At 42.4% G+C, this 11712-nt stretch overlaps 2 protein-coding genes across 2 annotated transcripts; both read right to left on the bottom strand.

The window, feature by feature from the left end:
* Positions 1 to 386: 386 nt before the first annotated feature.
* Positions 387 to 2105, bottom strand: LOC148014107 (uncharacterized). Its single transcript, XM_087666521.1, has 3 exons — positions 1910 to 2105; positions 1724 to 1813; positions 387 to 643 (listed from the first exon to the last, which is right to left on the bottom strand). Exons 1-3 carry the CDS (start codon positions 2103 to 2105, stop codon positions 387 to 389), a joined length of 543 nt encoding a protein of 180 aa, XP_087522647.1.
* A 7242-nt stretch (positions 2106 to 9347) lies between these two features.
* Positions 9348 to 11069, bottom strand: LOC148014108 (uncharacterized). Its single transcript, XM_087666522.1, has 3 exons — positions 10874 to 11069; positions 10688 to 10777; positions 9348 to 9604 (listed from the first exon to the last, which is right to left on the bottom strand). The coding sequence occupies exons 1-3, from the start codon at positions 11067 to 11069 to the stop codon at positions 9348 to 9350; spliced, it is 543 nt and encodes a 180-aa protein (XP_087522648.1).
* Positions 11070 to 11712: the final 643 nt, after the last annotated feature.

Genomic DNA, 11712 nt, shown 5'->3' on the forward strand with positions numbered 1-11712 from the left:
TTAAGGTTATATATATATCTCAGTGCAAACGAAGATGATGGCTCTTGGTGGAAACTTAGATGGCTCTTGGTGGAAACTTAGAGTTAACCATGTCCTGCCATGAGCAAATTGCAGCTCCAAGTCATAACTTGCCTTGTCTGAACTTCATCTTGGGGTCTTCCAGAACATTGAGTAGGTCAGAAGATACAGGCAGTGATCTTGTTGACTTGTTTTAAACAAGTTCCAGGAGTGATGCACCAGCCTTGGCATATGGAAGAGGCAGAGAGAAAAGAATCAGTTGCTAAAGTAGACTAGTGATAGCCTTCACAAGAGATTCCCCATTCAAGTCTTCCAAGATCAGGTTTCTTCCCAGTTTGTGCCTCTGTTCATGCTTTCGCAATAGTTCTTTACATATCTTCATCATCTTCTTCATACATGTTCTTTATCATGTCCATCAGTCCAGTCATGGGATCCTTGTCAGCTTCCAATTTAAGCTTCAGCTTATCTTCCTTGAAGTGCAGATCAGGCCAATTGCCCTTGTCAGTCTTCTTGAGTGTAATTATGATTTGATTGGACTTAACAACAGTAGTACACTTCTCAGGACACCGATAATTTTTGTCAGACACAACATGAATCTTGACATCAAAAGAAGTAGACTTGAAATCTGTGATAACATTTTCCTGGGAAGCTCTTTCAAGGAAAATTTATAGCTTCACTGTCTCAGCGTCTTAATCTCAGCTTAAACTAGACAAGGTTGTGTATCGAATTTCCGGTGTTGATGGAACCTTAAGAAGGGGTACAGGTGTTGACTGATTAGATGAAGTCGCAACACAAGTTCTTTCTAAGCTTTGAATCTCTGCTGAGTGTAGGATTTGGACGTGAAGCCGTTTTGGCCTGGCTAAGCAAAGCTTTAAGCTTTACGACATCCTCGGATAAGTCCAATAGAATTGAGAAGCCCTGTTGATCGTTCAGAATTTTGCGCCTTCATCTCGTGCATCACTATTACAGTGACTGCTGTCTCTTCCTTGACCAGAAGCAATCCATTACTGTCCCCTGTTCATCGAATTGCCCCCTTCACACACAACTCTGGCCCATTCAGGATTTTAGCCAGTCGATTTGGATTGTTGAATATAGCTTCTCCAATAAGTCGAGCACTTTTCGTCTCTGTTGGCCTCTTCTCTCCGTCATAACGTGACGATCCTCTTCAAGCAACCAAGGAGATTCTGCCCGTGCAACTCTACCTTCTACCTTGTTCTTTTCAGAGATACTGGGGATCAAGCATGCTGCACCCTGTGATGCTAGCGAGGATCGTCATGACATTTCTGCAGTCCATCATGCCGAAGACCATGCTGCTCGTCCCATGAATATATCGCGAATCTTATTCTTGCTTATGATGAGTTTGATGCCTCTAGTGCTCAAAATGGTACTCATGCCGTCTATTACAAACATGCTATGGCTCCTTTACGTACGGTGAATCATGTTGTGGATGAAGATGTTCCACCACGTGTGCCCGTACTGAAGACCCTGGATGTGTGACTGATGTTTATGATCCTCGAACTCATTTTGAACGTGGAAACGCTTATGGTGTTCCGGATGATGCTCCCACTAATCCTGGTGATGTCTCCGTTGCGCCTACTGCCCCTTAACCCGTTAATTCTGGCAATTCCCAAAACACCCTGCTTTTCTCCCTCCAAAAGCAGTTTAAAACCCAAATATAGGTTTTCCCTCTTCCTCCTTGAATAACCTTTTACACCTTTAGCTTTTTCAATAATCTTCCATTCTGCCAGTTTGCTCGTTGAGAAATCCAAATGGGAATCAGTGCATGGTTTTAGATCTGAAGATCCAGCACCAGTTTCATGACTCAACAACTTCTTGCTGTTGCATTACCACTTTTCTTTACGATCTCTTTCATTTCTTTTTGTAGGCTAACCTTCAAGACCCCTTTTACTACTTTTTCCACAGCACCATCCACCTTTGAGCCTTTCTTTTAAGGTATCTTTGGAATCATCAATTGCCCCATTAAAATACAGCTTTGTGATGGGTGATCCACGCACAACTGCAACTTCAGCCTTGAAGATTGAATGGCAAAGTATTCCATCGGTGCCTGCACTTTTCTTGGAGTTCATCATTAAAATTATCATCTTGATAATGTCCTTTGGCATCAGTTATTCATATTTTTCTAACACATACACATCATGCATCCAAACAAAATCATACACATGCACTAAGGGAATATATACATTGGATGCGGATTATCGTAATGCATCACACACACAATGAATCACACACAGAAAATAACACAAATGCACAACAAAAAAAAATGGAGGTGTATACGACTCGGATGCGCAGCAGCACGGCATCCACCCCCTCTAAACCTGCGCATCCTCCGGATGTGGCAACTATCCAGGATCATTCAAATCCACAAACAGGTCGAGTCCATCATCTGTTTCTAGTAGACCTGTTTCTCCATCAGCTTCATCATCTATGTTCTCTGCTCTTTCTGCTTGTCTTTCTTCTACCTGCTCTTCTTCTGTCAACGTTTCAAGTGCATATTCTTCATCTTCTCTTCTCTTGAAAATCTTGACTCATTTTCCAGGAATGGGCACCTTCAATACTGTTCCATCTAATTCAGCCAACTCATAGGTACCATTGTCAAAAACATGTTTCACTTCATACGGTCCAAACCATCTTTGAACCATTTTTCTCATGCTACTATGCTGATTTTCTAGACTACTGTCGTAAACTAGAACCCAATCTCCTTCTTTTATGGCTCTAGGCCTCAAGCGATGCCTTAAATCAAACTTGTCCTTGTTTCTGAGATGGGCTGCCTTCAAACGATCAACTGCTAGCTACACATCTTCTGTCCTTCTCTCTAGTTGACGAATCCGAAGAGCTAGAAGCTCTTCCCTTGATAAATTCTCATGCCACGGAAGAACACTCCAAGTGAGAGCACAAATTTCTGTAGGCATGACAGGTTTTTGCCCATACATCAACTCTACAGGCGTGTATCCAGTAGTCACACTATGTGTAGAGCGATCAGCCCACAATGCAAAAGGTAGTAATCTCGGCCAATCCCCAATCCGACCTCTACAAGCTTTTGCCAATGCTTTAACTATCGGCGGATGTCCTCTTTCACTCTTGCCATTTCCCTCTGGATTATAGGCAGTAGTAAGAGCCAATTTAATCCCAAGCCGTGAGAAGAATTCTCTAGCTTCATCTACATCTAGCTCTCCACGATCAGCTGTAATCTTGCCTATACATCCATACCTGCAAAATATTTCTTCCAACAAGAATTTACATACTGTAGAGGTGGTCTTTGTCCGCAAAGATCTGCCTTCAACATAGTTTGTAAGATCCTCTCTAGCCAAGACAAGATATCTCATCTGCCAAAGTCCCACTGGCAAAGTAACCAAGTCTACCACCCACTTATAATGCATACATAGTGGATAAGTCGGATGCAACTCATCACGATGTCGCACTAAAGAGTAAAGCTGGCAGTCCCTGCAAGTCTCCACAAAATGAGAAACATCTTTATACATCCCTTTCCACCAGTATCTTTCTTTGATTTTCTCATAGGTAGCCCACACACCTCTATGTCCAGCCCATGAGCTCTCATGAAACTCTCGCATAATCTGTATCTGCATCGCTACATCACAAACTACTCTCAAGGGCAAGCCTCCTCTCTTCTTTGGATGCTTCCAAAGAAAACCATCTTTCAAGAAATACCCATAAGCCTTCCTTCTGATTTTCTTGAATTCATCATCTGTCCAATTAGCTCTTCGAGTCAATGAACTTAGATAGTGTCCAATTTGCAGCCACTCGTCAACATAAAGTTCTTCAATAAAGGCTTCAACAGTAGATACATGACAATCATGAACAATGACAGAAGCAGCAAACTCTGTCTCATCATCTTCTGCAAGCATTGACTCCTCATCCTCATATCTCGCTCTAGATAGCATGTCAGCAAAACTGGATTATCTTTCCCTGCTATGTGTTGAAATTCTGGATTCAATGATTTGATATAGGCAATCCATCGAAGCATCGCTATATCTGGAGTCGAGCAACTAGTAATCATGCCAAGCAAAGGCAAACAATCTGTTTCCACAATAACTGAAGCTCCAATAAAATACCCTTTGTCACACTTCAGTGCAGTGACTACTCCCCACAACTCTCTTTTGATCTGCGGATATCTCCTCTGTCACTCATTAAGAACTTTAGCTCCAAAGCGGATAGCATACCTATTTCCATCAGCATCATCCTGTCCAACAGCCCAACCTATGCCGATAGGGCTAGTATCAACTGTCAACATGATCGGCCGTCCACACTGATAATCCGCCTTGCGTAGAGTAGGAGCTGATTGCAACAGCTTCTTGAGCTTACGCATGGCTTTTGAATGCTTCTCATCCCAATGAAATTTTTGCCCCTTTTGAAGCAGCTGATAGAGAACATCTGCTATATGAGTGAAATGAGGAATCCAAATCATGTAAAATACACAAGCTCCCACAAATCTCCGCACCTCTGAAGTAGTCGAGCAATACTCTGCAATCTTGTTTATGGCATCCACCTTTGCAGGAGAAGGCTTCCTGCCATAATATCCAACCATATGCCCAACTATGATAACTTCATTAACACCAAAGACAGATTTCAGCCCTGAAAGTGTCAAATTTACCTCCTCTAATCGTGTCAATATTTGCTCACAAGCAATCAAGTGGTCAGCCACAAACTGTCTACATCCACGAAAATCAAGACTTTCATTCTTTTCTTCTTCTGCACAACCTTTAATAGGCACATCATCTAGAAAAGGCATGGTATACTGCGGAATATAGTCTCGTAGAACTCTATGCATAGCATTCATCATATGAGCAACTGAGTTTGTGGCACCTTGAGGCAAGGTACACATCCTCACAAGACCAATAGGTGTCCACATAGTAGTAATATCCCTGCTTTCCAAGGCAAGCTGAAACTGATCATAACCTGAATACAAGTCACCTAGAGAATAGATGGCTCATCCTGCAAAAGCCTCAGCAAATTCATCCACAACTGGACCTGTTCCGACATTCCTAATTGTCACTTTGTTCACGCGCTGCATATCCTGAATAAATCTCAAAGTACCATTCTTCTTTGGTACAGTAAACCACCTGTTAGAATAGGGTACAGAAGAGGGTTCCAAAATCCCCATTTTAATCTTCTCATTCAGCAACTCTATCAGCTTTGGCAAGTGTGCTTTAGGCACAGGTATAGGACGTATATTCCATGGTACATGAGAAACAGTGAAGATGACCATGGGTGCAACCAATTCGGGACTAATGCAACCAATTTCATGTGGAAAGAAAGCAAACGCCTTACCATGACGTCCAAGCATCTCTCTAAAACATTCTTTTTCCACTGGAAGCAAGAAATCATCATTTCCAATCTTCAATTCTGCAAGAGTTTCAGCTGTAAATTTATGTCCAATATTTGCAGGATCTCTCAACATAGGCTGCTTCATAGCTTTTTCAATCTGTTCATCACTATCAGAAGGAAGCGGGCCTGCAACCGGCTTAACCTTCTTATCAACTGTTTTATATTTTGTGTCAACCTTGGCATCATTCAAGCACTCTTTTCTTTGCTGCAATTTCTGCAAATTTTCAGCAACTTTCAACTCTGTTGGCTGAAAATTTTCAGCCTTTCGTTCTATGGACTGCATGGGTGCAGCCTGAAACTCTGTATGCAGAAATTTTTCTGCATTCAACTCTGTTGGCTGAATGGATTCAGCCCTCGGCTCTATGGACTGTATAGGTGCATCCTGAAACTCTGTATGCAGAAATTTTTCTGCATTAAACTCTATTGGCTGAATGAATTCAGCCCTCTGTAGCTCTGTTAGCTGATCAAGATCAGCCATAAATTCAGTTTGCTGAGTTTTCTCAGCCTCTAACTCTGTTTTCAGCATAAAACCAGAAATTTCCTGAAACATTTCCAAGGTTTGCACAGGTATAATCTTTGAACTCTTACATACATCAGTTTTCAGCATTGCTCCCATCTCAAACAATGTATCTGCATAAGACATTCCTTCATACAATCCATCTACATGCTCTTCTGCTTGCAAAATACCTGCATTCTTCAACTCTTTCTCCTTACGACCAATGTACTGCCTGGCAGCTCTAGGCAAATCTAAAATTTTCTGATAACTCACTGAACTATCTGAAGAAAAACCAACAAAATTATTGGAGAAAGACTGGCTTCCAGGAGGCGAGATCTCCTCTTTTCTCCGCTCCGTACCACTGGCGTCTCGCAAGACAGCAGTACCTAATGAAAATCCAACTCCTTTGCAGGTAGTGGTGCCTCACGCAAGGAGTCCCTGTTTCTCGGATGATTTACCCCAACAGTCATAAACTGAACAGCTCGCATACCATCTTTACTGCGTATCCGTACATAAGCTGACCCGTCATCCATCACTTTCGTTTCCATTCTTGCTTCTGTAATGAAAGGCTGTCCAAGAATAATCGGATAAGAGCATGAATCCTGAACAAAGCAATGATAATCCTCTTCAACATTACCAATAGAAATTCTGATACTCGGACAAGCAGCATACATATCACCAGAAGTATTATTGGCGGCTCTTATGCGCCAGCCATGCTCTGCATCCATAGGCCACTTGCCACTCTCATAAACACCTCGAGCAATAAGATTAATCTCTGGACCATGATCAACTAAAGCAACCAATGGAATTTGTTTCTCTCCAATCCTTACCACTGTCTCAGTGGTTGCTCTAGCCCAATGACTTCGTGAAAAATGGCTGCGAGGAATGAGAATAGGGGTATCATCATCTTCATACTGCATAGGCTGCACTATTTTCTCCAATTGCGGATTAACAGAAGCATTCTCAACCATCACTGCATCATCATGCTCTTCCCCAAGAGCTCCATGCCACAATCCCTATAAATCAGGTCCTTCCATCGCATGTCGTTTCCTCGGCAAAAGATCCTGCATCTGATCCTGTATTTCTCTTCTAGCAATCCCAAGAGCCTCTCCAACAGTAAAAGTGACTTCACTATTCAAAATTCTTTCATGAAAAATCTTACTCATATCCGTTTGCATTTCAAGATCTAACAAAAGCTTGAATCCTGGCTCTTTTCTTGGTTGCCTCTTTTCTTTCTGCTTGTTTCCCATCGGTTGATCAGAACCTGTTTGAGCTGGAGAATTTGACATAGGTGGAGCTATAACAGGTGGTGAAACAAAGTCACCCCCTCTAGTCTTTTTGGAGGAGCTAGGACCCTCCTCATCTCTTCTTCTCTTTTCCTCAACCATGGCATCTAAACCCTGTGTTTTAGCCATGTAAGCAAAAATAGAATACCTATCAACAGGAGAATCCCATCATGTTTCTCCTCGGATGCTAGAGCCCACACAAGTCATAGTAGATGCCTGAACTTTCCCTCTTCTCGCTATCTCCAAGGCAGAGGACCATAAAGCAGAGTCTCCATCAGATTTCTGCTCAAGCTGGACTCCAAAAGCTAAAGCATCTCCTCTAACACTCACATAAGCTGATCGCGCAGCCATATCATCAACAAGCTTCTTCATACCTCCCTTACCGAAGTTCGTGTCAAGAGGAGCGCCAGTCTCTGTCAGCCATATCTTCCCATCTTGTCCCCAAAACACTACATTCTTCTTACGTGCTTCCTGAAAAGCATCACAATCTCTGCAGTGTTGGTGCTCTATACTATCACACCAAATACATCGTCGCCCTTTTCTTTGACCAGCTGGAAAAGCAGTCGCTGGAGCAGGTGCTACAGCAGGTACTGACATAAGTTGCTCCTTTAACTTACCAACTTCAGCTTTGACTGCTTCAATCGTCAAATCCGCCAAGCCTTTAATAACATCATCTATAGATAAGGGCACTGGAGCAGCAGGAACTGGTGGATTCACAGTAGGAGGAGTAGGCTTAAGCAAAGAAGTTGTAGTAGGGGTAGAAGAAGAAGTCTCCAAGGATTTTTCAGGAACTGATCATGTATTACGATGCAATCTTACTCTCCTGCGCTGCTTCTTAACAAGAGCATTCACAGCATCAATGACATGTCTCCACTCAGTCTTTAAACCTGAATCAGTAGCTTGATCTTCCAAAAGATCATCCAACTTTTCCTGTAAATCAGCATCTGCAGCTTGTAAAAATAATTCCACTTTCTGCATCTCCAAAGCTTGCTGTTCAGTCCCATCCAACTGATCATAACGGCTTTCAAACTCTCGCAGAAGAGCGGTAATAGAAAGTCCCTTATTAGGCATAGAAACCCATGCTAAAAAATTCCTGCGATTCATAAGACCTGTATCCTCCAGGAAGTATTCATCTTTTAATGCCTTTTTAAATTCAGTCCAACCTGCATGTGCTTCTTGAATTTTTGCAATTCGACCTTCAAGAGCGCGCACCACGATCCCCAAGAAGTAGCGGCTCCAAACATCTTGAGAAACCCCAAAAAACTTCATCTTTTCTTCATACAAATGCAGGTAAGTTGACACTTGCTAGCCATTAAACTGCTTCATCTCCTGTTGGACAGCTTTCAAGGCATCCATAGCATCATTGTCACGTTTTGCATGAGCTTGCTGCTGCATATACATGGTAAATGACTGAAACAGGTTCTTCATGACATTATCATCTGTCATCTCTTCTTGCGAGTCTCCCATCTTGCTGAAAAGTGACGCAGCACTTTCACGTCGGGTTCACCAGAAATGTCGTAGATTTCTTGTAAAGGCTGCTGAACACAGAGTTCAAGTTACAAGAAGAGAAGAGGCTAACAAGAAGAAATCGAATTTTTGATGCCAAAGTTCACTATATTCCCTGCCAAGTAAATTACATGAGGTCCAACCCAAAAGTCTACTCAACATTCAGCACCAGTTCAAGACTGTTCTCAGCATACAAATTTCAGCAAGAGATTGCCACAAGAGAAGACAATAGCAGTGGACAGCAAAGAAGGAAACACCTTCAACAGAATTAAGACTGAAGAGGGAAATGGGTTAAGGTTATATATATATCTCAGTGCAAACGAAGATGATGGCTCTTGGTGGAAACTTAGATGGCTCTTGGTGGAAACTTAGAGTTAACCATGTCCTGCCATGAGCAAATTGCAGCTCCAAGTCATAACTTGCCTTGTCTGAACTTCATCTTGGGGTCTTCCAAAACATTGAGTAGGTCAGAAGATACAGGCAGTGATCTTGTTGACTTGTTTTAAACAAGTTCCAGGAGTGATGCACCAGCCTTGGCATATGGAAGAGGCAGAGAGAAAAGAATCAGTTGCTAAAGTAGACTAGTGATAGCCTTCACAAGAGATTCCCCATTCAAGTCTTCCAAGATCAGGTTTCTTCCCAGTTTGTGCCTCTGTTCATGCTTTCGCAATAGTTCTTTACATATCTTCATCATCTTCTTCATACATGTTCTTTATCATGTCCATCAGTCCAGTCATGGGATCCTTGTCAGCTTCCAATTTAAGCTTCAGCTTATCTTCCTTGAAGTGCAGATCAGGCCAATTACCCTTCTCAGTCTTCTTGAGTGTAATTATGATTCGATTGGACTTAACAACAGTAGTACACTTCTCAGAACACCGATAATTTTTGTTAGACACAACATGAATCTTGACATCAAAAGAAGTAGACTTGAAATCTGTGATAACATTTTCCTGGGAAGCTCTTTCAAGGAAAATTTATAGCTTCACTGTCTCAGCATCTTAATCTCAGCTTAAACTAGACAAGGTTGTGTATCGAATTTCCGGTGTTGATGGAACCTTAAGAAGGGGTACAGGTGTTGACTGATTAGATGAAGTCGCAACACGAGTTCTTTCTAAGCTTTGAATCTCTGCTAAGTGTAGGATTTGGACGTGAAGCCGTTTTGGCCTGGCTAAGCAAAGCTTTAAGCTTTACGACATCCTCGGATAAGTCCAATAGAATTGAGAAGCCCTGTTGATCGTTCAGAATTTTGCGCCTTCTTCATCTCGTGCATCACTATTACAGTGACGGCTGTCTCTTCCTTGACCAGAAGCAATCCATTACTGTCCCCTGTTCATCGAATTGCCCCCTTCACACACAACTCTGGCCCATTCAGGATTTTAGCCAGTCGATTTGGATTGTTGAATATAGCTTCTCCAATAAGTCGAGCACTTTTCGTCTCTGTTGGCCTCTTCTCTCCGTCATAACGTGACGATCCTCTTCAAGCAACCAAGGAGATTCTGCCCGTGCAACTCTACCTTCTACCTTGTTCTTTTCAGAGATACTGGGGATCAAGCATGCTGCACCCTGTGATGCTAGCGAGGATCGTCATGACATTTCTGCAGTCCGTCATGCTGAAGACCATGCTGCTCGTCCCATGAATATATTGCAAATCTTATTCTTGCTTATGATGAGTTTGACGCCTCTAGTGCTCAAAATGGTACTCATGCCGTCTATTACAAACATGCTATGGCTCCTTTACTTACGGTGAATCATGTTGTGGATGAAGATGTTCCACCACGTGTGCCCGTACTGAAGACCCTGGATGTGTGACTGATGTTTATGATCCTCGAACTCATTTTGAATGTGGAAACGCTTATGGAGTTCCGGATGATGCTCCCACTAATCCTGCTGATGTCTCCGTTGCGCCTGCTGCCCCTTAACCCGTTAATTCTGGCCATTCCCAAAACAGCATGCTTTTCTCCCTCCAAAAGTAGTTTAAAACCCAAATATAGGTTTTCCCTCTTCCTCCTTGAATAACCTTTTACACCTTTAGCTTTTTCAATAATCTTCCATTCTGCCAGTTTGCTCGTTGAGAAATCCAAATGGGAATCAGTGCATGGTTTTAGATCTGAAGATCCAGCACCAGTTTCATGACTCAACAACTTCTTGCTGTTGCATTACCACTTTTCTTTACGATCTCTTTCATTTCTTTTTGTAGGCTAACCTTCAAGACCCCTTTTACTACTTTTTCCACAGCACCATCCACCTTTGAGCCTTTCTTTTAAGGTATCTTTGGAATCATCAATTGCCCCATTAAAATACAGCTTTGTGATGGGTGATCCACGCACAACTGCAACTTCAGCCTTGAAGATTGAATGGCAAAGTATTCCATCGGTGCCTGCACTTTTCTTGGAGTTCATCATTAAAATTATCATCTTGATAATGTCCTTTGGCATCAGTTATTCATATTTTTCTAACACATACACATCATGCATCCAAACAAAATCATACACATGCACTAAGGGAATATATACATTGGATGCGGATTATCGTAATGCATCACACACACAATGAATCACACACAGAAAATAACACAAATGCACAACAAAAAAAAATGGAGGTGTATACGACTCGGATGCGCAGTAGCACGACAACGCGCATCCAAATGACAGTGTAGATGCAGGTATAGACGCGGAAATAGACGCACTGATAGACGCCCACAGAGACATAGATATAGACGCGCACACAGATGTTGATATAGACGCAGCATGTAATATGTTTTATGTGCACAGGGTAATATGATTTTTCTTGTGTAGATGTGGAATCCTGGATCCTCCAGCACCGCATTTAACAAGGAGCAATTCATGGGGGAGATGACCAATTATCTTGGTCGCCCTCCCACTGCAGAGGAGGTTTTCAATGTGATGTCTGGGACACCTATCACATCTTTGCCTACAAGGATCAGCTGAGGTACATGGATCGACCGAAGCACGTGCATCTGCAGAAGCACGTGTATCGAGTGAGGTAGAGTGTGGTGCACGTCAAGGGAGGAGGGAGAGTCAT

The sequence above is a fragment of the Lygodium microphyllum genome, chromosome 25 (assembly GCF_053477565.2).
Source record: "Lygodium microphyllum isolate KBCC chromosome 25, Lygodium_microphyllum_v1.1.10, whole genome shotgun sequence".
In the NCBI taxonomy this organism is placed as follows: domain Eukaryota; kingdom Viridiplantae; phylum Streptophyta; class Polypodiopsida; order Schizaeales; family Lygodiaceae; genus Lygodium; species Lygodium microphyllum.

Bases quoted from the DNA above. Each gene is read 5' to 3' on its own strand.
- LOC148014107 (XM_087666521.1), bottom strand. From the start codon at position 2,105: ATGAACTCCAAGAAAAGTGCAGGCACCGATGGAATACTTTGCCATTCA. The intron at 1,814-1,909 runs GTTAGCCTACAA...CTGGATCTTCAG, and splicing joins TAGTAAAAGGGGTCTTGAAG to ATCTAAAACCATGCACTGAT. The intron at 644-1,723 runs GTTATTCAAGGA...ATGTTATCACAG, and splicing joins AAAAGCTAAAGGTGTAAAAG to ATTTCAAGTCTACTTCTTTT.
- LOC148014108 (XM_087666522.1), bottom strand. From the start codon at position 11,069: ATGAACTCCAAGAAAAGTGCAGGCACCGATGGAATACTTTGCCATTCA. The intron at 10,778-10,873 runs GTTAGCCTACAA...CTGGATCTTCAG, and splicing joins TAGTAAAAGGGGTCTTGAAG to ATCTAAAACCATGCACTGAT. The intron at 9,605-10,687 runs GTTATTCAAGGA...ATGTTATCACAG, and splicing joins AAAAGCTAAAGGTGTAAAAG to ATTTCAAGTCTACTTCTTTT.